This window comes from Wasmannia auropunctata, unplaced genomic scaffold (assembly GCF_000956235.1).
Source record: "Wasmannia auropunctata unplaced genomic scaffold, wasmannia.A_1.0 LD334174.1, whole genome shotgun sequence".
Classification (NCBI taxonomy): domain Eukaryota; kingdom Metazoa; phylum Arthropoda; class Insecta; order Hymenoptera; family Formicidae; genus Wasmannia; species Wasmannia auropunctata.
In genome coordinates, this window is record NW_012028716.1 from 114,426 (window position 1) to 140,156 (window position 25,731).

Consider the following 25,731-nt stretch of genomic DNA (forward strand, 5'->3'; position numbering starts at 1 on the left):
AGCTCTTGTCCAATTCAGCGTGAAGCATACATTATTTCTTTGTATGGGTGCGTGATATATCTACGCCCGTACAAAGAGTAATCAATGTTTTACATGATATGACTTCTCATCACATTGCCATTTAGCTATTGTGTGTCGAAAAATCATCTGTTTATCCGCGGTCATCACGTGCCTCTTACATGCGAGGGAAAGTTTACATACATATAGGATATGAACTCTGACGTCTCGGAGGAAAACCGTTTGACGTAATGTCCGTTTGCTCTTTGAAGTTCAGTTTTGTGTGCGATTGTACACAAAAATGTTCTAGTAAGTACGTATACTTATCAATTCATGAAAAATTCGCGCGGATCATATGTCGCCTGTAATTATGTATTATCAATAGTATGCGATACCGCATTTTTCAGAATATTATTCGAAAGATCAATATGATCTCGCGATGAGTGCACAGTGTCCCCGATACAAAGCGATATTTCAAAAACTTTTATAAACTAAACAATAAACATTTTAGCACAGAGGAATCTTGCTAAAATATAAATTAAATTAGAGAAAAAGGCTGAATATTGGACGCGTATTTATAACAAATGAATAGAAGGTTAATTAAATAGAGATTCTACATTTTATTTTTTAGAAAGATATACTTTCAGCGTTAAAATTTTTATCTGGAAATTAGCTTAAATACAGTGGTGACTGTCAAATATAAAAAATCAATAATTATGTATATTATTCTTCTAACGAACTGTAGGATGATTTCTTTTCAAGTCAACTCATAAATCTGAAAACTGAATTACGCAATCTGGCTATTACGTTATCTAATTTAATGAAGTGCTCCTGACCTTCAGCGCGGAATTACGGTTCTCTAATTCAATTAGTCACGATCGTTCATGCGTTATAGGACTTTGGTTATTATAGAAATAAATATACTAACAATAAGACGTTGTACTCTTATTCGGAGTTCCCATGTTTTCGAGTATTATTAATATTATAATGAATTGTTTGAATGATTTCAATCTACTAAGAAAAATATTAGATAACTGAGTATTATTAAATCTATATTAAATCTACGAATGTTAGATGGCAATCAAACGCAATCATAAATAATAAAATTGTTATCTAACAAAAGTAACCAGTACACACAGAATTAACGTAGACATTTTTAAATAATGAATTTAAGAAATATAACGCATTATTAATGAAGAATATAACGAGTTATAAACGAACAATTAATGACTTTTTTACATATTTTATAGTGTGACATAATAGATATCAATGTATATATTGGAAAGTTATTCATACAAGTTGTAGAATCGAACATAAAAAAATTTTGATGAGAAATACGATTTTAAATCAATAAAACTTGTATCCTTAAGTAAACTTATTGTCAATGAAATTAAATCTCAAAGGGACTGAAATCAAAATTTATTTTGTAGCGATATACCCGTTTCCAATTTAAAGAAACCAATGAATACTTAATATGACGATAGACTTCTTAAAAGAAAAATTTGTTGTCAACTTATTTTGATTAAGTAAAAGATTAATCTAATTGTTACGTTTTATTACCTAGGGAAAAATTACAAGGAATCTTGTTAACAGTAAGTAAGATATAGAGATACGACATTAGAAACTTAGTATACATAATTAACAACATTCGATCTGTCTTTCAAAGACGAAAGTAGTTCACTAAGGGCAGTAATAATATATACGTGACCTTAGGTATGTGTTTCATTGTCCCACGCATTCGCGTGTAATTTCCGTCGCGATATGGTCGATCGATTAAATCAACTGCGGCACGATTACTCGACTTTGACGTCTGTTGACCAAGGGATAATTCCCTCCGTGAATCGCTTCCGTGTCAAATATTAGTTGAGATTTCTTCACGCAATGATGATTTCACTAAACGTATTGTTTTAATCCGATTGATATTTCTTGAAAAATGTAATGCTTTTCAGAAATTTGCGTTTTACTTAAACAACTTGGATTATTAAAAAAAGAAACAAATTTCTCCTTTGTCTGATTGTGAGTTAAAATTGAATCGTTATCACGAAATTATTTAACATTATCAATTAAATTGTCCGCGATATGTACATAAGCAGCCAATTCTTAACCTTTTTGATTTTTCCTAATTTAATTGTACCTGAATAAAATTCCTCTACTAAAATGTTTAACGTTTAATAATTAATTTATAAATGTTTAAATGCCCCTATGCATTTTATTCATTTATATGTTTGCAGACATAATAAATTTTACGAAAGACATATAATAATGCTATCGCGATTTTATTTTTTTTACAAGTCGATAATACCCATTTCTTTTCTGGAAGAGAGTAGACAAACAAGGACTATGATTTGTTGATACTTTCATATCACTCAGCGTCATTTTATTTGGGTTTCCTATCGTACTCTTGGGAAATAAAACGAAGATTATAACACGCATTCTTATAACATTGAATGTAGATTAATTAAGTGTAGATTTTACATCGATTATTTTATCTCAATTATTCTTATCGGTAACTCTTTGAAAGATAGAGGATATATAGAGGATACAAAAATAAAAGATATAAGATAAGAGAAATAATGATGTTTACATCAAACACAATATGTCAACATTTTTATGGGCAGAAAAAATTAGATAATATTTACGTTTTTTTTTTTGTATAACGCGTGCTCGATCGATTCTTACAAATTATGCTATGTAACTCTACCATGTAATTTTCGTCACGCGATCAAACCTTAATCAGTCTTACTCGAGGGAACATTTCGCAACATGGAATATCATATTGTTACGTCGTAACCGTGCACCGTGTTTGTATACTTATATATATATATATATATATATATATATAATTGAACATTAACTGAATTATAGAAATCAATCACTGGCTACTCAGTTTGATTTAAAACATCGAGAATAGCAGCGATATGTATAACTTAATTTTTCTTTGATCGATTATACGGAGCGTTCGATAATACATATTGCCTAGTCTGCGGAGTCTTCGGTTAACCAATTTCTCCTTGGCAAAAGAGTTTTAATTGCTCACCGAAATTCGTTGGCCATATAATCTTTGTGAATTTTTGAAATTCTTGTGACTATAAGATGCTCCACGAGCAATTCTTGTTCTTTATCTTCTACATGCATTTATCACAATCAGTTTTCATTCAAGCTCCACACGTGATCGACAATTAAAGATTTTAAATTAAATTAATGCAGTATAATCAGAAATTGCATATGAAAATGATTTGTTTTATTAATATTGAACATTAAATGCCACTTGGTGCAGTTGATCATTCGGGCAACTCAAATCAGGACGTTGTAAAAGGGTCTAAAGGACAATTCCGTCTTTGAGACTTAAACTTTCTCGAGACATCTTTTGGATGTTGGATTGTTTGAATCTTTTGTAAATTCGCTTGAGTTAATGATTTCTGGGCGAAAACGGCGGAAATTTTCCGGATAACCTTGAATGCGAGTCTTCAACTACGTTACGCAAGACTATATAGCTCTTGGAATGAGATCGCTCATTTCTTTCTAAATCAGCCGCACGGCCTACGCGAAATATTTTAGTGCTTCCCAATGTGGAGGCATTCGTATAAACGATGCTATTTCTGTATCTTATGGACATGTGCCAAAGTGGTATGTACGTTTTGCTCCGAGTGGTGGCTGCATCGTCATTTTGTTTGTGGAGTAAGAACATGTTTGTGATGTACATTTCTCTTTGCGCGACCAATGTCGGTGTGATGCTTTCGACATCACTTCGAAACTAATAACATTAGAACTATAATATATAATTATAACAATAACATAATAATTATGATAATAACATTTGTGTGGTGCAACATTTTTCGAAATAATTACATAATAATGATTATAAAAATAAATAAATTATTTTATCATGAATTCTCATTATATATGTAAATAAAATTTTTGAAAGCTAATAATTTTAATATAGATATGTGTTAAATCGACTGAGTACATTGACGTAAACAGTATCTTTAAATTCATTGTAGGTAATAAGTAAAGCCAGATAGCAGCGATGATAATGACGTGAAATTTTCAATTGAATACGTCGCACAACGTGTCATATGTGTCTTTAAGTTTATGATCGTTTTCCGGAAATCGTGACTCTGTCTTTAATCCTTTGACACGCGCATGACAGCCGCGGTGCGACCACGTGCCGCGTGAATAGAAGCGTGGGAGCGAAATCCTAACGAAATCACATTGTGTGCACTGTTGAAAAGTTATATAAAAAAATTACGCGACAAATGCAAGAATTACACGTTTGTTTTATAACAGAAATTTACACTAAATCCTATGCACAAATGTACTAATTAAAAATCTTAGGATGTTTTTTCAAATGACTTAAAATCTAGATTGAAATATTTTAAATTTATATTTTTAATTCAGATTGAGATATTTTATAAAACTCGCGACACTGACAAATAAAAGTGTTTCGATTCGGCATTGTTCTACTGAAATAGCTCGTTGAGGAAAGTAGAAGAAGAACGAATGCAACGAGCAATGAAGAAATCGAATTTTCAACGCGTCGCGCGGGCGAGATCTTTTACTTATATCGGAATTCTAATTCGAAACGCGTTCCAATTGACATTAATACTTGGACTGAAATAACATTAAACGAATTGACTGCATCGATCTCACATTAAACGGGTTTTAAGATATTTCTTCCGTCAAATAGTACATATCTATCGAATGTCTATTTTTCTTTCTGTCGTACATTCTCTTCGTTCGCGCGACGCAACTGCAAGTGATAGCTTCCCTTACCCTTTCGCAATGAGAACGAAATTATTTCGTCATTTTTTTGTGCGTTTGAAAAAATTGTTTCTGAACATTTTAGAGTGCAATGGTGAACGTACCGGCGGCGTGGGCGCTTGCGATGGTTGTTGCTGATGCATTTTAGCGCTGCGTCCGTGAGACAATTAACGTGAAAATAAGTCGACTGCATTTCTCATGTCGTCCTGGTCGAAATATATTATTTCGCGCAAGGCGGTATGGCGGGGGTGAGAAGAATTAGTGATAGTGACGATAGTGCATCTCGCGATATCTCACAGTAGTCATTCGCTCGCGATTTACGGCATGTTATCGGGAGACGTGCAAATCCTATTATTACTTCCTCTCTGGGAATATTTAGAAGTGCACGTAGAGTTGCGGCGCACGTGAAATCGTAGTGCAATTCATCCGTGTTGATAATGCCCCGTATGTGAGGTGATCCAAACGCGTATCTTTTCAAGCATTCAGGGGATAGAAAAAGAGAACAAAATGTTGCATGAAAAATTTTATCTAAATGAATATGACCGTCGATGTTGCATGGCGTGTCTCGGATGCCAAAACAACTGCAGGTATAATGCGCTTTTAGATTCTAGTCTAAATATTTATAGAACACAATGATATCGGGTCGTTTTACATGCAATGTTCTCTATAATACATCGCGATATGAAAACATGTAGAATGCAGGTTGATGGATTTGACAACATGAGGTATCGTTTCAGGAAATTATTTCTCTCTCTTTCTCTCTTGATTCCAAACACATGATTAGCTTGTGACTCTGCTGTGTTATTGACTTTTCGTTACGCATTATTTGTATATGTTTTAGTCTGCAAATAAGCGAAACTCGCTTAACCTTCTGAATACTCCGAAATATTCAGCAGATTTATTGTATTATTCCTTTGGAAATTCCAAAATCGGTGTCTAAATCTTTTTGGCTGTTAAATGGATCATCATATTATTGTTTATCAATGATATTAAAATTATCGCTATTTCTATCATTACAGAAGATTACAATCGCACGTTGTTTAAGTGCTAATTTCAATTTATGCAATTTATAATTGTTTTGAATCGTGCCAATTTTGTCTTGGAAATACGACTTTTTGCTCCGATTTTATCGAGCAGTATTTCATTAATATATTCGTAGTATTCTTTTACTACTAGTTGATGTATCAGCGTTAGCTCCTTTTGCGCGCGGAGCAGCAACCCGTCTTGCGTTCGAGTAGTACGCTCAACGCGCTCGATTCATACCGATAAATCGACAAGGAAGAGCAGATACAGTTGTATCGAATATGCTTATTGCCGAGTCGGTAACACATCCACCGAATTTTATCGACTGTTTATAGATTGTTACTTTCGAGTTTTGCAATCTCATTAAGCACTATGTAATTGCATATGGAGTCTTATCGCACAATTTTATTGTTTTGAATTCATATATGAACAAAGATTTATCATGAGATCGATTTATCATAAAGATTTATCATCTCGTACATAAAATAATTATTGCATTTTTTTCTTACTCATTTTATTTTACTTATTCAGATGAAAAAGAATGCACGTTAATTCGAAATAAAATTAATTTGCCAAAAAAGAAACCTGATGCAATTATTTAAATATCTACGGATGAATATAAAATAAACGTAATTGCAATGAATTGTGATTTGAATTTCTATTGAAAAAAATTCGTTGAACGTGTTATCCGTTTTGTTTTGAATTGTGGATTATTTTAAGCGATAAAAATCTCAAAGAAATCTCGATAAGATTTTGTTCTCCAAAATATTATATGCATGTCTTGCCTTCACTCGATCCTTCGATCTTGACTTGGCCTGTAAAAAGTGCATTGTACCTTCGTTGACACTCGGCTTAAATAATTTCTTTTTCTATTTTTGAAGTAGATGAATGTATGCGACACCTCGTCTATATTCATATACATTTTTTATTATCCACGACAGGATATCAGCAGGTTTTCCGGTCGTCCTTGATATTTCAGACGTGTATTGACGCGTAGTTATGGTATAGATCGCGAAGCGAACTCAAATAATTTGCCTGCGCTTTAACGCTATCTTAATTCTTGCCTACCTTGAGCCGGAGTATCGGTCGATAGTATAGTATATGCGGGAATTAGATACAACATGTTTGAAAAACGATAACGCTTTGTAGCCGGTTCAGTCTGTCGACTCGCACATCGCGCTACGTGAAACGCGGGAACGGGATCCGAGCAGTTTCGAGAGTTAATGATAAAGTCGGATTTTCATCGTCAAATGGTTTATTGATGCTTTCTATCAACATTACAAATGTGTATGAAATGAAAAAAAATGAAAGAGACTCGGAAAGAGTATCGATATTTTCATATTTAATATTTTTTTTTTTTTTTCAAGAAAATATAATATTTTTAATTTTATCAAATATTATTACATTGATCTTTATCTCAATTAATTGAAATAAAAAAATAAGATATGAATAGTAACTTTTAATATTTGCTAGTTTATAAACTCATATCTTTTAGTTTCTGGAAAAATTTATGAATAAGTAAATAAAATTTCTTGATAATTTATAAATATTAAATACTGTATTTCAATCGTTTTCAGTTGTTATTAAATAAAACGCAAGAAATTTAGTTACAAATGTAAAAAGGATTATGTAAGAAATGGATAACTTCAAGAATGTGGCTTTTGCAAAATTTCTTAACTTGTTTGTTTCTAATGCTTACTATCGATACTTCTTTTCCGATACAAATGCGCTATGAGTAGCGTTTCTTCCGATAAGTCAGGAATCGATATTTTTCGTTCGATATCCTGATCTTGAAGTAGATAAGCACTGAGCCATCCAGAAGGTGATCTATGAACACAGCGATAGATTATTCAATTCCCAACAGAGAGTACGAGATCTTTCTGATGAATGATGATTGTTCTGCGGAATATCAATGTTGGTGCTGCTACAACAAGAACAGATCTGGGCAATTATTATTTACAGCACGAAATACGAAACAATGTTTCAAATTTTATCATTTCAAATTTCAATTATAAAAATAACGTAAAAGCAAATCATATATATACATATATATAATTAAAAAAGTAAATTATATGAAAATTAAATTATATATAATATATAATGTAAATTTATGTGTAATACATATATATATACATAAAACAATTATTCTAATTTACTTCATATAATATAAAACGATGAAGTCTTCAAAAACAGTTACTATTACAATTATTATTATTATTATAACAAAATTTTAATTAGGTGGCTATAATTTATTTATTAATTTGTTCTCTTCTAAGGAAGTTAGTTAAGAAATCGTTTGCCGATTGAAATACAAAGAGATTATTTGATATAAAATTCAACGAATGCATATATCCATTTGAACACACGCAATCATGCTAATTGTATAAGATTAAATTTATTTATTCAAATATAGCCCATAGATAATTTTATATACGCAAAGCCCAGGACTGATAAATAGATTTGATCAGATTTGATCTAACTTAATTATTTCATTGAGATTAAAATTTCCTTCGAAATGTCAGCCGAAATTTAATTTTGGCAAGCTCGCGTATCTTCCTTGATGAAGTGTGACGACGCGAAAAGAACGTATCGCATCTATTTTTAAACCGCTCATGTGCTGCAGGATGTCCGCTCATCCGAATGTGGTGAGATAACATATTCCCAATTTAATTTCTCAAAAAAAAGGTCGTTAAAAAACAGGCTTCTCCTGCACTGCCGCTTCTTCCACGTCTAGAAGAGAATCAAGAAGCAGCGCTTTCCCAATTTTTTCATTTCTCTTATCTCCGATAAAAATCAAGTGCTCGTGCGACTCGATACTTTCGGAAATTTCCTCGTTCCGTTACGTAACTCCCCGCGGAGTGCACGCACCACTCTCTGTGCAAATATCGCGAGAAGGTGCACGGCGATAATCGGCCGGCGCCGATAATTTTTTCTCGATTCCATCATTCCAACGGCGCAGTATCGATAACGCGCGCCGGCCAGCCACACACGTGTAACCCCGTAATTATTTATTTTAATTTCATGGCTCGACTGGTTTCTTTCTTTTTTTTTTTTTGTATGATCACTAATAATTCATCGCGTTTTCTCGCGATCTCGGCCGAAATACGGCGCGACTTCGCGCTGTTTCTTCCGAGTGAACAATTTATTATGGTTCCGTCCAACCTTACGCGCCGGATGCGCGCGCACGGCGATCGATATTTCCGCGAGGTGCACGAGCTGCATACGAACGTCGGTTGTCCGGCGACCAGTGAAAACCGTCGCGGGCCACGAAATAATCGTGGATTCGGGAATGGCCCATCAGGTCGCGGGCCGAAACCACGACGGAGTTTCTTCGCGCGAGCGGCTGCCCCGTGCGCGAAGCCTTTCTCCGCGGGGACCGAAACCGGTATGGTTTCGGCGAGCCAAAGATCCCGCGAGGCGCCACGAGGATGAATTCGCGTTCGCTCCTTCGTTATTCAGCAGCATCGAAAATCGGATGTATATGCAAGCAAAATTTGATCGGTTTTCCCACTTCCGAAACAGTTCGATATACAAGGTGCCTTTCTTTCAGAAGAGCCCGTACTCTTGTTTTAAGATCGTTTCGAATGATACCTAAAATCTCAGCGGTTCTTTCATTGCGAAAGCACGTAATGTAACGTAACGCGATTTCGTGATCGAGAGGATCGTTATAGGCCGTGACTTTCCGAGCCAACATGCGATTCCCGCTTGTTTAAATATAGATTTCTTCGAGATGCCGTAGTCGGGAATTGCAAGCACGAGACGATAAGAACAATGCAAGGGGAGAGATCAGCAAGATCGAGAATGTGCGAAATGCATCGAAATATAAGTGTAATAAATTTTATCACGGTAAAAGTTCGATACCGCGACTTTTTTTGCGCCGTGATACGAGGCGGTAAAATTTTCTTTCTCTTTACGGAAAGTGTGAATAAAGAATTGTTGTACTATACGAGATAGAAATGATTGATTAATGCATGAAACTACGTCGTAATGTTTCGCTCTTTTTTTTACGAATTATTCCTACATTCCTTAAACTGAAAAAAAAAAACATCACTGTTCACGTGGCCCAAGTTTTGTCAACCGCGACTTAGGCGATTGACGGTAAAGAGAATACGAAAATCTAACTGAAGTTTAAAAAAATGGGAAAGAGAAAGGGGAGCAAAAGAAAGAGAAAGAGAGAGGGATGGTGTTGCGGAGAAGAGGAAAGAATGACAGGTCGGCGGGGAGGGAAAAGAGAGTCGCGGCCGGAAAGCTGAGAAAAAAACGCGTTGTAGAGGCGGCAGACGCCTGCTGGTGCAATGGAAGTTTCCACTGACTTAAGGGTGGGGAAGAGGTAGGCGCAGGAGGCGACGGAGAACGGGAAAAAGAATGAGAGAGAAGGAGCGAGTGAGTGAGTGAGTGAGTGAATGAGCGAACCGAGGGTGACCGTCATCGGGTGCGCCGGAGAGAAGGACGGCGCGGCGCGCGACGGCCGGCTCCTGTCGTGGAAACCGGACGTACGCGGCTCGCCGCGAAGAGAAACCTATAGATGAACTCGGGCGGCGCCGTTACCGCGCGGGGTCTTACCTTCGTTTTCGCGAAGGGCGGCAGGCATAGGGGCCATGGCTGCATCATCTGCCTCCTTTGGAAGCCGGGCATCCTGTCGTCGCGTGGGTACTGTCGTCGGTAGGGGGGAAGGGGAGAGATTGACGAGCGTCGGCTGTGTGTGGCTTTTCACACTCTCTCGAGTATCACCCGCGGGCCCGTGTGTCTTATACGATCAGCTGCTGGGTGGATTGTTGTCGGTACTCCGTCGTTGTCGTCGTCGTCGTCGTCGGCGGCTTTGGTATTGACGCGAGCCTTGAGTTGATCGTGGCCGTGGGTTATCGGCCGCTTATCTTGCCAAGTAGTATTACTTCCGACTGCTTCTGGTCGGGGCTGCCTCTCTGGTGCCCCTCGCGAGCGACGCCGATGAGACGGCGGTGGCCGTCGGCTAGGTCGCGCGCGCGACTCCTCTCTCTCTCTCTCTCTCTCTCTCGTCGATGCGCGACCGGCGCGTGCAGTGCGCCTCGATCGGGCGGACGCGTGCGTGGGTGTCTACGCACGCAGGTGCGCTCGTATGTGTGTTACGTGCGTACGTGCCCTGCGTGCGTGCGCGCGTGGGTGTCCGTGCTCTCGTACTGTTTGCGCGCGCGTACGTCGCAGCTGATCACACGTGGATCTGTTGTGACAGCGGGCAGGAGATCCTGGGCGCCGTATGACAGAATGTCGTCGCCGTTCGCCGACGGTAGCTGCGACTGATTGAGACGCGCTTTCTCCCCGCGCGCCTTCGATCGATCGCCGTTCGATATCGTATCGCGTCTATGCGGTCGCGGGCACTCCGCGTGCGTGCGTGGGTGGTCGGTCGGTCGGTTGGTCGATCGGCTAGGTAGTTGGTTGGTTGATTGGTTGGCTCGGTTGACGGATGGGTGAATGCGTGCGACGTGCGTGCGTATGTGCGAGCGTTGTTGCGCTGGTGCGTCCTCGGGCAAGAGCCGGGTGTGCGGTCGTTGTTGCGTGATGTTACGCACCCTCGAGAGACGTCAGACGCAGGGAACGATCGGCGCCTAAATGAGACCGTTTCTCGCGGGCTCGCTCCCCGTCACCGTGATTCACCACCTCCACCGCACCACTACGCCGGCTCCGCGTCGCGAATATAGTATAGTTATCGGCTCGCGCTCCTGTTGCTCCTGTCTACGAATTTGTTCGGAAAGCTACCGGGGAAAGGGGGTTCCACCACGTGAGGAAATTCCTTTTCGCAAGAAATCGAATTCCTTCTTTCCCTCTCTCTTTCTCTCGCGAGACCACAGGATTCTCCTTTTGACACGTCCGCGTCGGTTGCGCTTTCGACAACTTGAGGCTCTCCCTGTATTTAGACAACGGTTCCTGACGATTTGTGTCGTTCGAGATCGGGAGTTCAAAGATCTCGATTTGTCCTTTCTGGTTTTTTTTTCTTTCCGTCTTTCTCCGTAACCGGTGTGTCTTGGTGACTTCAGAACGTGCCGCTTTGTTGTCGTTGTTCGCGCTTCGTGTCGATTTTCTCGATTGTCCGATCGCTACGGCTCGGTTGGCATGGAAAAGTCTTGTGTTACGTGTGTTTTGGGGAACTTTGCTAATCGGTTCGGGAGGTTTGTCTCTTATACACACCGCTGCGAACATAAACCACGCCTCTTCTGCGCGTCCGTATGGGGGAACCGCGTTTTCGCGCGCTTACGCGGCGCGCGTCGCGGCGCGGCTGCGCCACGTCGCGTCGTGCGCGAATTTATTAGATCTTGGCGAGGCCTCGGTGTTACCCATAGCTAGCGCGAAACGTGAAATACGACGCGGTCCTCGTCCCGAGCGGTTAGGCGCCGCGTTGCATCAGATTTGATCATCCTAACAATTCTGACCGGTTAGATATTATAAAATCAGCGCCCGAAAGTTTCTGTCTTTCTTTTTTTTACATTTCTTTTTCGTTCGCGCGGTGTGCTCGTCGACGATCGAAAGGTCTGTTGCGTTTCCATAGTGAACGATGGACAACTTTTCTGGAGAACAATACGTATAAATTGTAAAAGTGCATTGAAAGAGATGCAATAGATCTTTTAACGTGTTCTCTGGACCGGCTTGTTTTGGACCGTCCGGCTTTCGATTTTCGAAGGAATTCTCGTTATTGTTCGTAATCTTTAGATTACTTTATTTTCTTTTTTCTTTATTTTTCCTTGTTTTTATCTTCAATAAACCTCTTTATTTATTACTTTTTTCGAATATACTTGATTAACTTGGCATCGTCTTAACTTGGCAGTCTATACTGGTGCCAAATAAAATGCCACTCGATTTTATACATGATTGTCGTAAAATGCGAAAAGGGTTTCGTTCGAATGAAGAGGTCCTTTTTTATCTTATCAAATATGTTGGGGGAGGGAAAATTAATCAATTTCATGTAAGATATCGTCGATCATGTACGAAAGTTAGTATCTTTTTTATATTGCCATCGGAATTGAAAATAAATATTACAAAACATGGATTTTGAATCATCCACTGATAAATTTTCCATGTTCCAGAGTTCCCGATTTATCGTTATCAATATGTTTGATTTCAATAATAACTAAATGGGACACATTTTCGAAAAATGAATGTTCTTCATCACCTTGTGAAAGAACATCTGTGTTTATATTAACTGCATTATGAAATACGTTTCATAATGTTACGTTCAGAGTTTTACACACTCTCACATTTGTCTCGTGAATTCGAGGCATTATAAAATATTTTTATATGTCTTCTTCTTCACATACAAAAATCTTCTTCGAATAAGATTTTTATATGTGAAGAAAGAAATTTAAAGATTAAGAAGATGTTTGAATTTGGTATTAAAAATAAAAATATTAATGTAATTAAGAATTTTAAACATTTGCTTGGCAAAACTATGAGCAGTATTTTATCTATCAACGTAGAACGATAAGGACATATTTTTTTTGCCGAAGTTTTGGAAAAAAAGCAAGCTAAAAAAGAAACGGGATAAAAAGTGTTGCTTTCCGGAAATTATTATTGCTGCTTTATTATCAGAAAATATGAGAAATATGTCTTGTGTTATGATAAAAGACTCATATAGTAAACAATTTTATAGTGACGTTTGTAACGTAATAATGTACATACGTGTTTTCCAACTATATAAATAAAATCTTTTTGCGTATCATTATACCAGTCGTTATACATTCTCACATGATAATTTGCGAGACAAGTTGACACTTATCTTTTACATTTATTCCGTTTCTATCTAATGTATTATACATTAGTAGATATTGATCTGAAAGCCGCACTATTCACGTTATCCCTTGTGTATAACATACATATTTCCTTCAGCGTTTGAAACCGTTTGACTTCAAAATAAATACATTCCTCCATATAATTTCAATCCTTGGTATTTACCCTTTATTTGTATTTAGTCCCTCATATTAGAAGAACAAGTACTATTAAGCATGGCACTTGTTCTTCTAATTTGAAGCCAAGTAATACTTGGGTAAACAGTAAAAAATTTAGTTCCCTCATTTTCTATGAAAAAAAAAACTAATAAATGGAAAAGACTTTTTTTTAAATATATAAATAATGTGTATATACGTAACGTGTTTCAATCTAAAATATAGATTGATGTGAAAGAATTGATAGTTTGCAAGTTAATTATACAAATTGTGAAACTGAAGGATTGAATCGCGCGTTAAAATGCACGGTGAACCGATGATACATGGCTCGAGCGACATTTGTATCCCATCGCGATTACGCTCATCAAGGTAGGTTCAAACGGCGCAGTCTCGGCTGCCCATGGAAGGTTCGAGATGTTCGACCTCGTTCCACCATATATGTTAGTAGTCAGTCCTGTCTGCGTACACGCCTGTCGACACGTATGCTTCACATCCCTGCTGTGGAAGTCTCGTATCGTCTCTTCTTCCCTCTGCCTCTCTGGCCGTAGATCCTTTTACACGTTCGGCGAATAATGCCGGACGATAGACGATTTCTTTAATGTTCGTCCGACGTTTCTCTAATTTGATACTGTTTGTTGGATCCATATCAACTCTCTATGTCTCTTATCACGTCGCATATCTATTATGCGTGTTAATATTTAAACTCATTAAAGAATCATTTGGTTTGCTCTAAGATAATGATAAAAAAAGCTCGGAAATTGTCATCCTTTGCAACCAGCTTTTCTACCTTAATGTTTGCTAGCGAATGCTGTGAATAGCATATGCCATAGACATTGAGTGCTTGCCGCGGTACATGCTTTCAGCACGATGTGTCTCTTAATTCTCGGTAACCCGGTCAGAGCGTTTACTTACGACTCTGTTATTCTCGGCGCTTAGCTATTAGCAAATGCCTAAATAAAAGAGAGAGAGACAGAGAATTGTTAATGAGAAAGACAACTTCCGAATCTTACTGATAACATTTTGGTAGTTTCTCTTTTGTCGCAATAAAATATTTATACAATGAAATCTGCAAACGCAATATAATGCATATAACGTAAATATCATCTCTTTTTACATTTTTTTTTCTATTTGATAGTTACATATACACCTACAATTGACTTACGTCATTTTTATATTTTATATATTTTTCTTATGTATATATTATATATTTTATATATATATATTTTTTTCCTCTTACTCGTGTTATTAGAGGACCAATATTTTTTTATTAAATTTGTAAAAGAAACATCCTATATATATTTTTGTCGAACATGGACTTTGCACGATAAATCATCTCGCTAATCAATGCTTCAGGTGTTCTCTTTTTTATGCGAAATTTTGACGTACCAAAAGTTATCTGATTAGAGATAAAAACTACCGCGAGTGTTTTATTAATAAATTGAAAGAGACCTAATTGTTTCTATATAGATTTTAATAATTGCACGTATGATTTTTGTTACGCTATGTATAAAAGTTAAAAATATAAATAATATTTTTAATAATAATATTCTTTGTTACATTTTTTTTTTGTTAAACAATAACAGTTTTTAAATAAAAAAAGATTCTTAATGTTCCATTATTCTTGTTATCAGCTGTCAAATTTAAAAATTTGATCATGGTGAATTTCACTTTGATATTAAATATTATTTATTTTGCGCTTCTGGAGCATAAATGAGTGACTATATGCAAGCGTCGTAATCATAGTGTGCATAATCTTTAACTTCTTATTCAAGTAAAAAAAATAATTATAGTTCTCGGTCGCTATTAAGACACATATGCTAAACATTTTATGATATCTCGATTTTTTTTAGTTAAGTCTTTAATCATTTTTAATCTAAGATGTTTGTTGCTATACGACTTCTAGAAAACTTGAAATTGATTAAAAAATGCACAAACATCTATGAAGTTCTTACGATGCTTCTTGCACCATTATTTTTCTCAATTCCCTTATTAATCGGAATTTCAATGATCTTCCTTCCGCTTTGCGATCTCGCAGATGATACGATTTATCAGATTTACGAAATAATCAATTGATCTACTTTTACCGGCAATAATACACGTTATCTGTTCATCAAGAATATAACAGTTATTATCTTCTTCTTAGTGGCATTTGAGATAAGTTTATGGTTCGCATGAACTCTGATCGGTTATGTTTAAGAAAAGAAAGTGATTTGTCACGCCAATAACTCTCTTATATACTGTCTGTGCACAAACCAGCTGCAGTGTAACTAGTTGTTCGCAGTTCCGCAATTTGCACATCATTTTTCACATTAAGTGTGAATAAAGAATTTATATTGAAACATTATTTCTGTTATTATATAAACAGATATATTAAGGAATTTGCAACATGGATTGTCGTCTGACTTTGTTGAGATATACTATATAATATCGAATATTTAAATTAAATAAGAAAATGAATTTTTGAGGATAACCTACTTGCGTTTATAAAAAAATATAGTTTTCTTGCTGTATTATGCGTACAGTATTCTCTATATATTTGTTGCGGTTGCGCTATTATTTATAAGCATAAATATTATTTTATGCGATTTGTATCACGAGCACGCTGGTGCATCACTGCGAGCAACGATGTATATTCTTTCTAGTGATATTTTATATTAAGAAGGACAAGGGCTCTCAAGTGTGAGAGCGCCGGTCAAAGGTCTTTAAACAACACCCGTCCCGCTTTTGGGACGATTCCATTCAAAGAATAACATCTCATTCTAATCAGTTTCGTTTACGATTCGTATTGTATAATATATCGCACTGCGAAACGTCATGTTTTCAATGTCACGAGTTTGTCGAACGCGCGTTACGATGAAACAATCATGTCCCATTAAATACACTTATTTCACATCTTCTTACAATCCATCATATGTTAATATTGCGAAATTTATGTGACGAAAGAAAATGCATTAAGAGAATTCGATGTTTATTTAAAAAAAGATTTTTGAGGCATCAGAATAAAATTATTAATTCTACGTAAACATGGACAATAAAAACAGTGATGAGAAAAATATAAGAGAAACAGAAAAAATATATTAAATATTTATGATGAATTTTCTTATATGTGATATTATATGAATATTATGAATTACATAACGGAATTTATTTAATATAAATACGTTCTGATTCAGAACGTTTTTTAAAAAAATGTGTTTAGTTTCGATGATTTTAGCTTCTAATAATAATAGCATGTAAAAAATAGAAACACATTGAAACATTGTATAAGCGATAAATCGATTTACTACAAGATAATAAAAAGAGTGTCATTGACAACGTTTGGTTCCGGATTAGCATTTTTGTTACGAAACAGTCATGTAGAATCGGAGTTTATACATATAATAAAATGCATATAATAAAATCGATATTTCTGAAATACATAGATACACAAGAAACAATAATAGACAATGTTTTTGCAAAAAAAAATTATTTATTTGAAAATATTAACAAAAATATGATTATCCATGAGTGAAAATGATAATGATATAAAACATTTAGTTTTGGAAGATTCATCGCTGTTTATAAAAAAAAAATTATTAAAATAACTTATTCTAAAAAATTGTGTTTGCAAACTTAGACATAGATAAGTTGTCACGAATTTGACATCAAATATTCGTCAAAATATTGAATAAAAAAATCGTCTTACCATTTTCTTGAAATAATGAGGTCTTGATGAAGTTAAGTCTACACCTGAAATTTGTCGCTGCTACGCTACGCGATTGGAAATTTCGGAATATCGCGAAAACTTTTCTCGTATATATTATAGCGAGGAACGAACAAGCGCGGTCTATCTCGCTGTCGTTACTACTGCGTACTATGCAAAGCACACTATGCAAAGCACACTTCTAAAGTAACCACGACGCATCCCGATAAGGTATTCATATTCATTCGTTTCCCATTTGCCACTTTTAAGCGCGTTTACGTCAGCGCGATCTGCGCAATGTTGAATTAAATTTGTAATGCTTTTGCGTGTAATTACTTTGACAAGATCGCGTGCACTTTGATGCATCAAGAGTCGTTCACCTTTCTGTTTGCAAGCCCTTACATATAAACTTTCCAATTTGAATTAAATTTGGTTGGTTTGTAAAGCAAATAAATGCAAATTTGACGTTATTTTTTTTGTTTATGCTAACATTCAGTTTAAGAATCAAAATTATCTGCTAATATTGTAGTTATGCAGACATCAGCGTAGATAACACAGATCTTTATTGTATTTACAGCAGTTTTAAACGTAAGTAAAACAATTTTTAATATAAAAAATGATTTTTGATAGCGTATCGCATCTTAATACCTTTTTGGCATATTTTATATATTTAAATCTTTAACCTTTACACTGTCTATTAATTAACAATGCATTTTTATTATACGTTTCCTGTTGTAGTTTTTTTTTTAAGTATCTATGATATTATTGATTAAATCAATATGTAAACATAGATATTTTTTAAATTAAAAATTCTATGTTTTATGCATACATCACATTATGTATATTATTATCATAATGTACTTTATCATTTTTTGTGTACTATAATATTGAATTTTTGAAATAATGTGTTTTTGACCAAGAGATCTTTTTATAAAAAGCAAATTTCCTATCATATATAATTCTCTGCTCTTTTAAACACAATGGAATATTCTCCTCTTTATCTATTTGAAGTAGTTGATGCGAAAATGCGTTAGTAATCTTTTCTAACTACTTCAAACGACGAGTTCTGCCGGTAAGTTTCCAATGTTATTCCCGCGAGGACGAAGGTCAGGAACATAAGCGCGCGCAACCGGAAAATGCATGGAGCATTTTAAGTTGACATTGGCAGAGAGTCAGCATTCCCTTCTGCTAATGCGATTATCTGCGTATCACTTATAAGATTTGAACAAACTGATTGACATAAGTGATACTATGTCACTACTCTGTTTACAGTGACTTACGAAAAATGTCCTATTACTGTTTAATTTATATTTGCAAAAACGAAATCTGCATGCGTGAAATTCAAGAGGATCCATATTCTCATTACATATTTAAATGTTGAGCGCGCGGAACCAGTGTCGAGTCGTTTGTTTAACACTAATCTACAGCTGGGAAACGAGAATGTCAGTGGAGATTGCGAGAAGATATTACCGTGATAAAATGAAAAAAATTTCGCATAAAAAATTATATGTCGGATCACAATAAATATACAAATAAAGATTAAGAGCGAAATTTTTTTATTTTTTAATGGAATTATGGAATTGTGAATAAGCTTTTAATCTAGAAAGCCTTTATTTGCCATAATATGAAAATATTACGTACTTTGGTCATTCAGTATTAAATTTAAAAAATATATGTATATACTGGGGACAACATAAAATCAAATATAATTTAACATACAACGCAATTTTGTCTAACTGAAACGTAGATGGAGTTTCATGTAAGAATAAGTCAAAACGTAGAAATAAAGCGTTTTGTTTCTGAATATTTTAAATTTTTAGTCTTGAAATGTTAGACAATGAGATATATGTACAATGAAAAAAATACTCTCCACAAATGTGTGTACGTCACTTGTGGGTATTCACGTGTTTACCGTCGTAAGCCGCAAGGTGTTAGTATCTCGTCTGCATATGTTGACCAAAGTTATTGAAAGATGCAAAACACTTTATTGAATATGCGCGGTCCGCGCGCTAGCCTGAGTTAGTTGAATATCAATTCGCTGCATCGCAAATTATTATCTTTTTTTTTATTCCATTTGTTCCGTTGGCGCAGCAGCAAACGTCTGTCTGCAATAACTGATTGTCATATAAGCTTTAATTAATTACTTGAGATGTCACATAAAGCGCAGTTAGAGAAGAATAATTCTCTTATTGCGCAAGATTCCTTCTTCCCGTATCATTAGACGAAGTTTTGGAGTCCACGATTATGTCACACGTATCATAGTGTGAAAGAATTTTTATTTGTAAAATAATATGTATCTGGTAGCATTATCATCGCTAAATATGGCTGATTTCTACGGGATACCACAGTTGTCGCGTATTTCCTCTCGGCTACCTGTTTTTTAGTCAATCCGGTATTTTGCCCAACAATTTCTCGACGGAATCGAATCTATTTTAGAAAATTTTTAATTCTTTAATAATATATACTTTGATACTATAAAATGTATTTTAATTTTGTAATATAATATATACATCTTAATATTTTGATATAATTATAATATATGTACATTTCAATTTTCACAACTTCATATATGTATATATGAAATTGAATTTTGTTTTCATGGAGCCAGCTTTTGATATCGGATCTCCAGAGTGGAATAGGACGGATGCTAATTCCAATACGGTATAATTGCTCAGGTAAATTTGCATTTGCGTAGAGCATCGCGCCTGCACGCGCTGCAGTTCGCACGTTTTCCAACGTTTACTTATTTCACGGCGCAATGCTGACTCGCGTGTTCCTCTCTTCCTCGCGTCTTTATCTGTGAAGCAATGTCGATGTCACGTCGTTATCAAGGCGGTAGTCGTGAACTTGACCCGTGCCGTTCCGTTTACGTCTCCCCGGCGCGGCGCGAGGATCCGGCCGCGAGCTTATAAATGCTCGCACGTGCATCACGCCATCACGCACGTTGTTCTCGCACGCGTCACTCGCGAGCCCGGTCGCGCAATCGGGCGCCGTTTTACGGTCGTGCGTACGCGCGCATCTTTTTCCCTCGATGATCCCCCGTCATTGTACATATATCATGGCCGGATCAAACTTGATCGGGGTTAACTGACGGGGGACGGCTGACATTGTTAACGGCCGAGGAAAAGTACATCCCGCAGATTTCGACAGACCCGCATTATTATGCATTATGGCGTGAAAATGTGAGGGATTTGCATTTGCGCAACAAGACATTTTTTTTTAAAGAAATGAAAAATTTTTAAAATCGCCGTCTCTTCCCCGAAATGCGGAGTGAGCAATGCAATCTCATCCTCAATTCCTGATCTTACAAATGAGAAAATAAACATTGTTGTCAATTAGGTTTAATGATAACACTTGTCGAGATTTTGCAATAATAATTTGTCCTATATCATTGCAAAACAGCAGTTACTTTTCAGGATGCCGCAGTCTCAATTCAAGTTGTAATTATAATTATAGCGTTTTTTTTTTTCACTACAATCGGAAATGAGAGTCGCCGGTACTCTTCCAGAAGCGTTACGCAATTGATTTCGTAGTTTTCACTTGGGCGTGAACGACGGAGAAGACTTTTCCGCGAAAATTAGGGCAATTTGTTCGTTCGCGCTTGGCCGATACTGCGACGAATCTCGGGAAAACAAAGACGATAATTTTTGTCCCAATAGAAAGAGCTGTGACGCAGAACGGGCTGACCAGATTATTAGCATCACGAAATCCTGAGTGTCAAGGTGACAGATCATTTGATCGAAAATCAAAACTACTGGAGAACATAAAGGCTAATTGGTTACAAAATAATATTGTCTAATTTTATTAAGTATAGTGTACTAATAGACGCTTTTTTACTTCCTTAAAGTTCTACGCGACTCCTCTTAAGATAATAAAATCAAATTGACTATTCTTCATGATAGCGATCACTTGGGCACGAAAGGTCTTCGCTTGTTTTCTGGCCGAGGACGCTCCAACAAAGCCGTATCGCCAAACCGTCTAAAAATAAAGTTTTCTACGCTTCTCGTTAATCGATCGTTCCGTAGTTAGACTAGGCGCGATCCCATTATCTCATAGGCCAATCCGACTCGATGAGCCCAATAATAGCGCATGGCGCTAATTAATTAACCCAAGCAAGAAGCTCCGACTCGGCGATCTTCTCGAACATTCAAATGATTGATATACGCCATTAATGTGCAATATCGATAGTATCGGCCATTTTGTAATACGTACTTCCGCACGAACGGCTAAATGACGTGTGGCTCATCATCCACGTTCGATAAGTAAGTTATCCCAGGCAGTTCTCGATTTATTTCAACCTCGCGAATCTATTTGCGACCACGCGGAATTGATGCGATTGTCCATGACGAAACACCCGTCATCGCTGAATGAAAACGCGATTAATTGCTTCATGAAATTTGCGTCAGGACGAGCGCATTTCCCGATGAACTTGAAGCGCATCTCTCAATGATAACACGACTACCACTCTTCCCATACAACAGGAAAGGAGACGCCTGATAACACTGTGGGACATCATTTTGTACCACGAGTGTGAATAGTCATTTCAGGTATATATTTGTCTACTGAACATAAATCCGGTAAAAATTGGCTATTACGTCACAGCTTTGAGAAAAATGATGACAAAGAGATCGAAGATGATTTTGGATGTTTTTAAAACATTGCAGCACCGACTAACTTTTTTTGCTTAATTTTGTTAATGCCATAATTTAAAGAAATAAATACAGTAATAAAATCGCATAAAATGTATTTTTTTTTATGTTATAGGTACTAAACATTACAGACGTGCGCTTTGCGCTATTTAACTTTTTATTTTTACTTTCTGCATACATTTACATTGTATTACAATATATTTAATTCTTTGATACACAATTATCAAAATGATGACAGCTGACATTATGACAGCTTCTCACGAAGTAAGTGCAGTGAGAGAATCGGCAATCAGCATCGCGGAAAAGAGGCTTCAAACACTTCGGTATAAGTATACGACTATCGATTTAACATGCCTTTTTAAAAAAAAAAGAAATTATGAGACAGGGGAAAATCTACAAATTTACAAATTGCTGCATCTCGGAAACAAGAAATCATATCATAATGAACCAAAGTACATTTTAAAGCTAAAAGTTGATGCTTTCATGTGGCATTAACGAAATTAAACAAAAAAATTAGCAGCCAGTGCTGCAACGTCTTCAAAATCTTGAAAATTGTCGGCTCCCTTTAACGCATTGTTCTCAAAATAATGTGGTAGCCAATTTTTGCCAACGAATTCGTGTTCAATAGACAAAAATACGACGGAAATGACTATTCACACTCATGATGCAAGAAAAGGTCATATTTTGTGTCACAGTAATGTAATTGACGTGTTACGAGTAACGTAAATAGCGTATCCCGTGATACGACCGCGTTAAAATTTCCGTGCGTCGTATTTGCAGTTTAACTCGACATATTGCGATCATTTGACCGTCATCCCGTCGATAATGATATCATGTGGATTAAAGAACCACGCGATGCTTACAATGAGCACTTGATGAACGGAATCGTACAATGATACTGTTGTTATATCGTGAGCTGCCTTTAACATGATTAAATACAAATATAGATGAATTATTCTTAATCTTATTGATCCGAAATTTATAAAGAATCTTTCAGGATTTTATTAAATCTTTTGAGTGTTGTTGTTGACGTTCTAAAAACAATCATAATATTGTAATTAGAATTGTATATTTGAGTGAATACTTATTTATAATAATGTCGATGTCTTCTTTCTATTATGTCGACGTAGATTAACATTGCATTTATCAACGTTGATTAATTTTATCAAATTAATGTATATAATAAATATTAGGATAATAATATTAAATAATCAATACCAGCCTAAATAAATATTATCCATCAAGGACGATTCTGAATGATAATTAGAAATATTCTAGAATATACTACGTAGTTTAATTGATAATATACATATTATTTGCTTTAAATGACAGTCTATTCTTGTTGAAGACAAAAAATAAAGAGAAATGCCGACCTTATGTTTGAAACTAGCGAATAATTTTAATTTGGATATATCGCATTGAACTTAACATCTTCATTTGTTTATCATGATGAATTGACTACAATTGTTTAATGCCGACGTAACGTCCGTGAATACATTTTAATGGAATATGAGTGCATACGAAATGATTTTTGTTTCCTTCGCAAATTGTAATTTGGACTTTTCCTGTAACATCGTTGTATATTAAAAAAAGACACAAAGATCTGATCAAAGTAAAAATATTAATAAATGAAACTGCAGAAAAGAGCGTGTTAATGTATCACGCAGTGGCTTTTTGCATCTTAAGATTTATTGCGTTTATATTAGTTAGAAAGTGTCATACGCAAGTAGAGTCAAAGGGCCAAAGTGGATCGTTGATGAAGTGAAACGCTCCGCGTATGCATTCTGATTTAATCAAAATATATTGGCGGCCGTTACGTCAGAGTAATACAATTGAAGTAAATTCATCATGACGCAACCACGTTACTTACACGCTCGCAACAATGTAAGATTTAATAATGTCGATAAGCTTGGAAAATTCCAACAGATCCATGAATTATCCGACGTAATAGGATGAAGAACAGGATATATACTTAGCTATTAACTACAGTGTAATCATTCAAGTAGTACATTATTGTGCGAAATCGCACGTATACGTGCATGCGGATTAGACTTATACTTTTGTAAAAGTCTATTTGGAGATATAACCACAGAATTACACTACTTCATGTGTCCTCAGAATTCCGATATCAAAACTTTAAGAATTACTTACTTCCTTGGGCGAAAATAAATTAAAATAAAACTCCCAACGACATAAAAAATTTTTGTATAGATATCTATTTACTGCAGATTAGAATTGTATGTGAATACTACGACAAGTTTCCAATCACTTCATATCACACATTCGTGAAGTGGACTTTCATAAAAAAGGCTCTGTGCAATGCAAAAAGCTATTAAATATCTGCTCAGCTGGCTTTGTTTATGTGCGTTACATTAACATATAAATGATAAAATATTGTGTAATATAATTTAATAAGATTATTTCTCTTCCGATTACTGTATTATAAATTATGTATTTTTTATTTTACATTGTTATCTAGCTATTTTTATTCTTTTAACATTTTATTTTAGATGACGTTTATTTTTTACAACCGTTTTAAAAAATCTTGAAACGCTTGTAAATTGTTGATCATCAATAAATAATCATTGTGACAGTCAATGTTTTAAAAAATAACGATTGTCCCTGAATTTTTTTTGTTTTAAGCGTGGAATCTAGCACACTCCTCGATATATAATATATTATATTGTAATATAATATAATTTATTATATTTGATATTCAAGATTTTAATCTGAATATCTAACCACCCGACGGATTTTCACGTATTCAATGTGTGTACGTGTCGTATGTATATGTGCGGCCCTGAGTCGAACAATTACATATGTGTGTACTTATCGTATCAATCGTCTTCGTCGCCGGCGTCTTCGTTCGCCGCGATTAATTGGCCCAATGGTTTGCTTGGGTCTGGGGGCGCGTCCAGCATGTTGCCCCGATCCCCCGGAGGGGGTCAACGAGAAGCGGGCACCCATCGCGCCTTTTTGTCTCTCTCTTTCTTACTCCCTCTGCAGAGTGATTGTCGTGAATTAATCGACGAAGCGCCAGCAGACGCCGAGATAACGACGGAAATTTCTTTCTCGTCGAGTCCTTAATTGAGTTGTATCGATGTAAACAAATGCTGCCGACTTGGCGAGCGCACTAACTCGAAAGGAGAAATATGCGAAGTTAAGGGCAGGTCGTGGTTTCTCCCTTTTTAAAAAAAAAAACTCATACATCGAAAAAGATTTCTTGTTATTCTATGTAGATATTGCAATAAAATTGGAAAGGATTCGAAGAAAATGATATTTGCTTCAATGAAAGAGGAATAAATAGTTATGTTTGGATGAAAGAGGAGTAAGAGAGTATTGCTAGGACTGTACTATTTTATATTAGACAAGAAGAATAGCGATAATTTTAAAACAATAAATTTAAAACAGCAAAAATACTATAGTAGTCTAACAAAAATTAAGAAATATTAATATAAATACATATATTATTGGATAAAGATTGATACAAATATTAAAAACTGTGTGCACGTACGTGAAAGCATCTCGCGAGATATCTAGATTATTTCATAAAAATATCGTTCAAAACTAGACGTCTATAAGAAGAGAAAAAGAGTTTATAAGAACTCGCGTTTTCTCTTCTCTATAAGAAGAGAAAACACGAGTTCGGCGAGCATTTGTAGTTCATGCATATGTGTTTGCAGTTTTATTTTGCGTTATGTTTTGTTGC

At 35.8% G+C, this 25,731-nt stretch overlaps 2 protein-coding genes across 4 annotated transcripts in view; one reads left to right on the forward strand and one right to left on the reverse strand.

The window, feature by feature from the left end:
* Nucleotides 1-17,462, reverse strand: part of LOC105459622 (facilitated trehalose transporter Tret1-like) — a 32,005-nt gene extending 14,543 nt beyond the window's left edge. The window contains exon 1 of one of the 3 annotated variants that reach the window (XM_011705796.1): nt 17,377-17,462. In XM_011705796.1, coding sequence (XP_011704098.1) covers nt 17,377-17,379 — 3 coding nt within the window. In that variant the 5' untranslated portion in view covers nt 17,380-17,462. Of the gene's footprint in view, nt 1-4,862; nt 4,944-10,344; nt 10,494-17,376 lie in introns of those variants that run through there. The other 2 variants (XM_011705794.1, XM_011705795.1) reach the window with 2 other exon arrangements.
* The window catches only part of LOC105459623 (RING-box protein 2), a 47,397-nt gene that overhangs the window by 17,309 nt on the left and 4,357 nt on the right, over nt 1-25,731 (forward strand). The window lies entirely within an intron of this gene.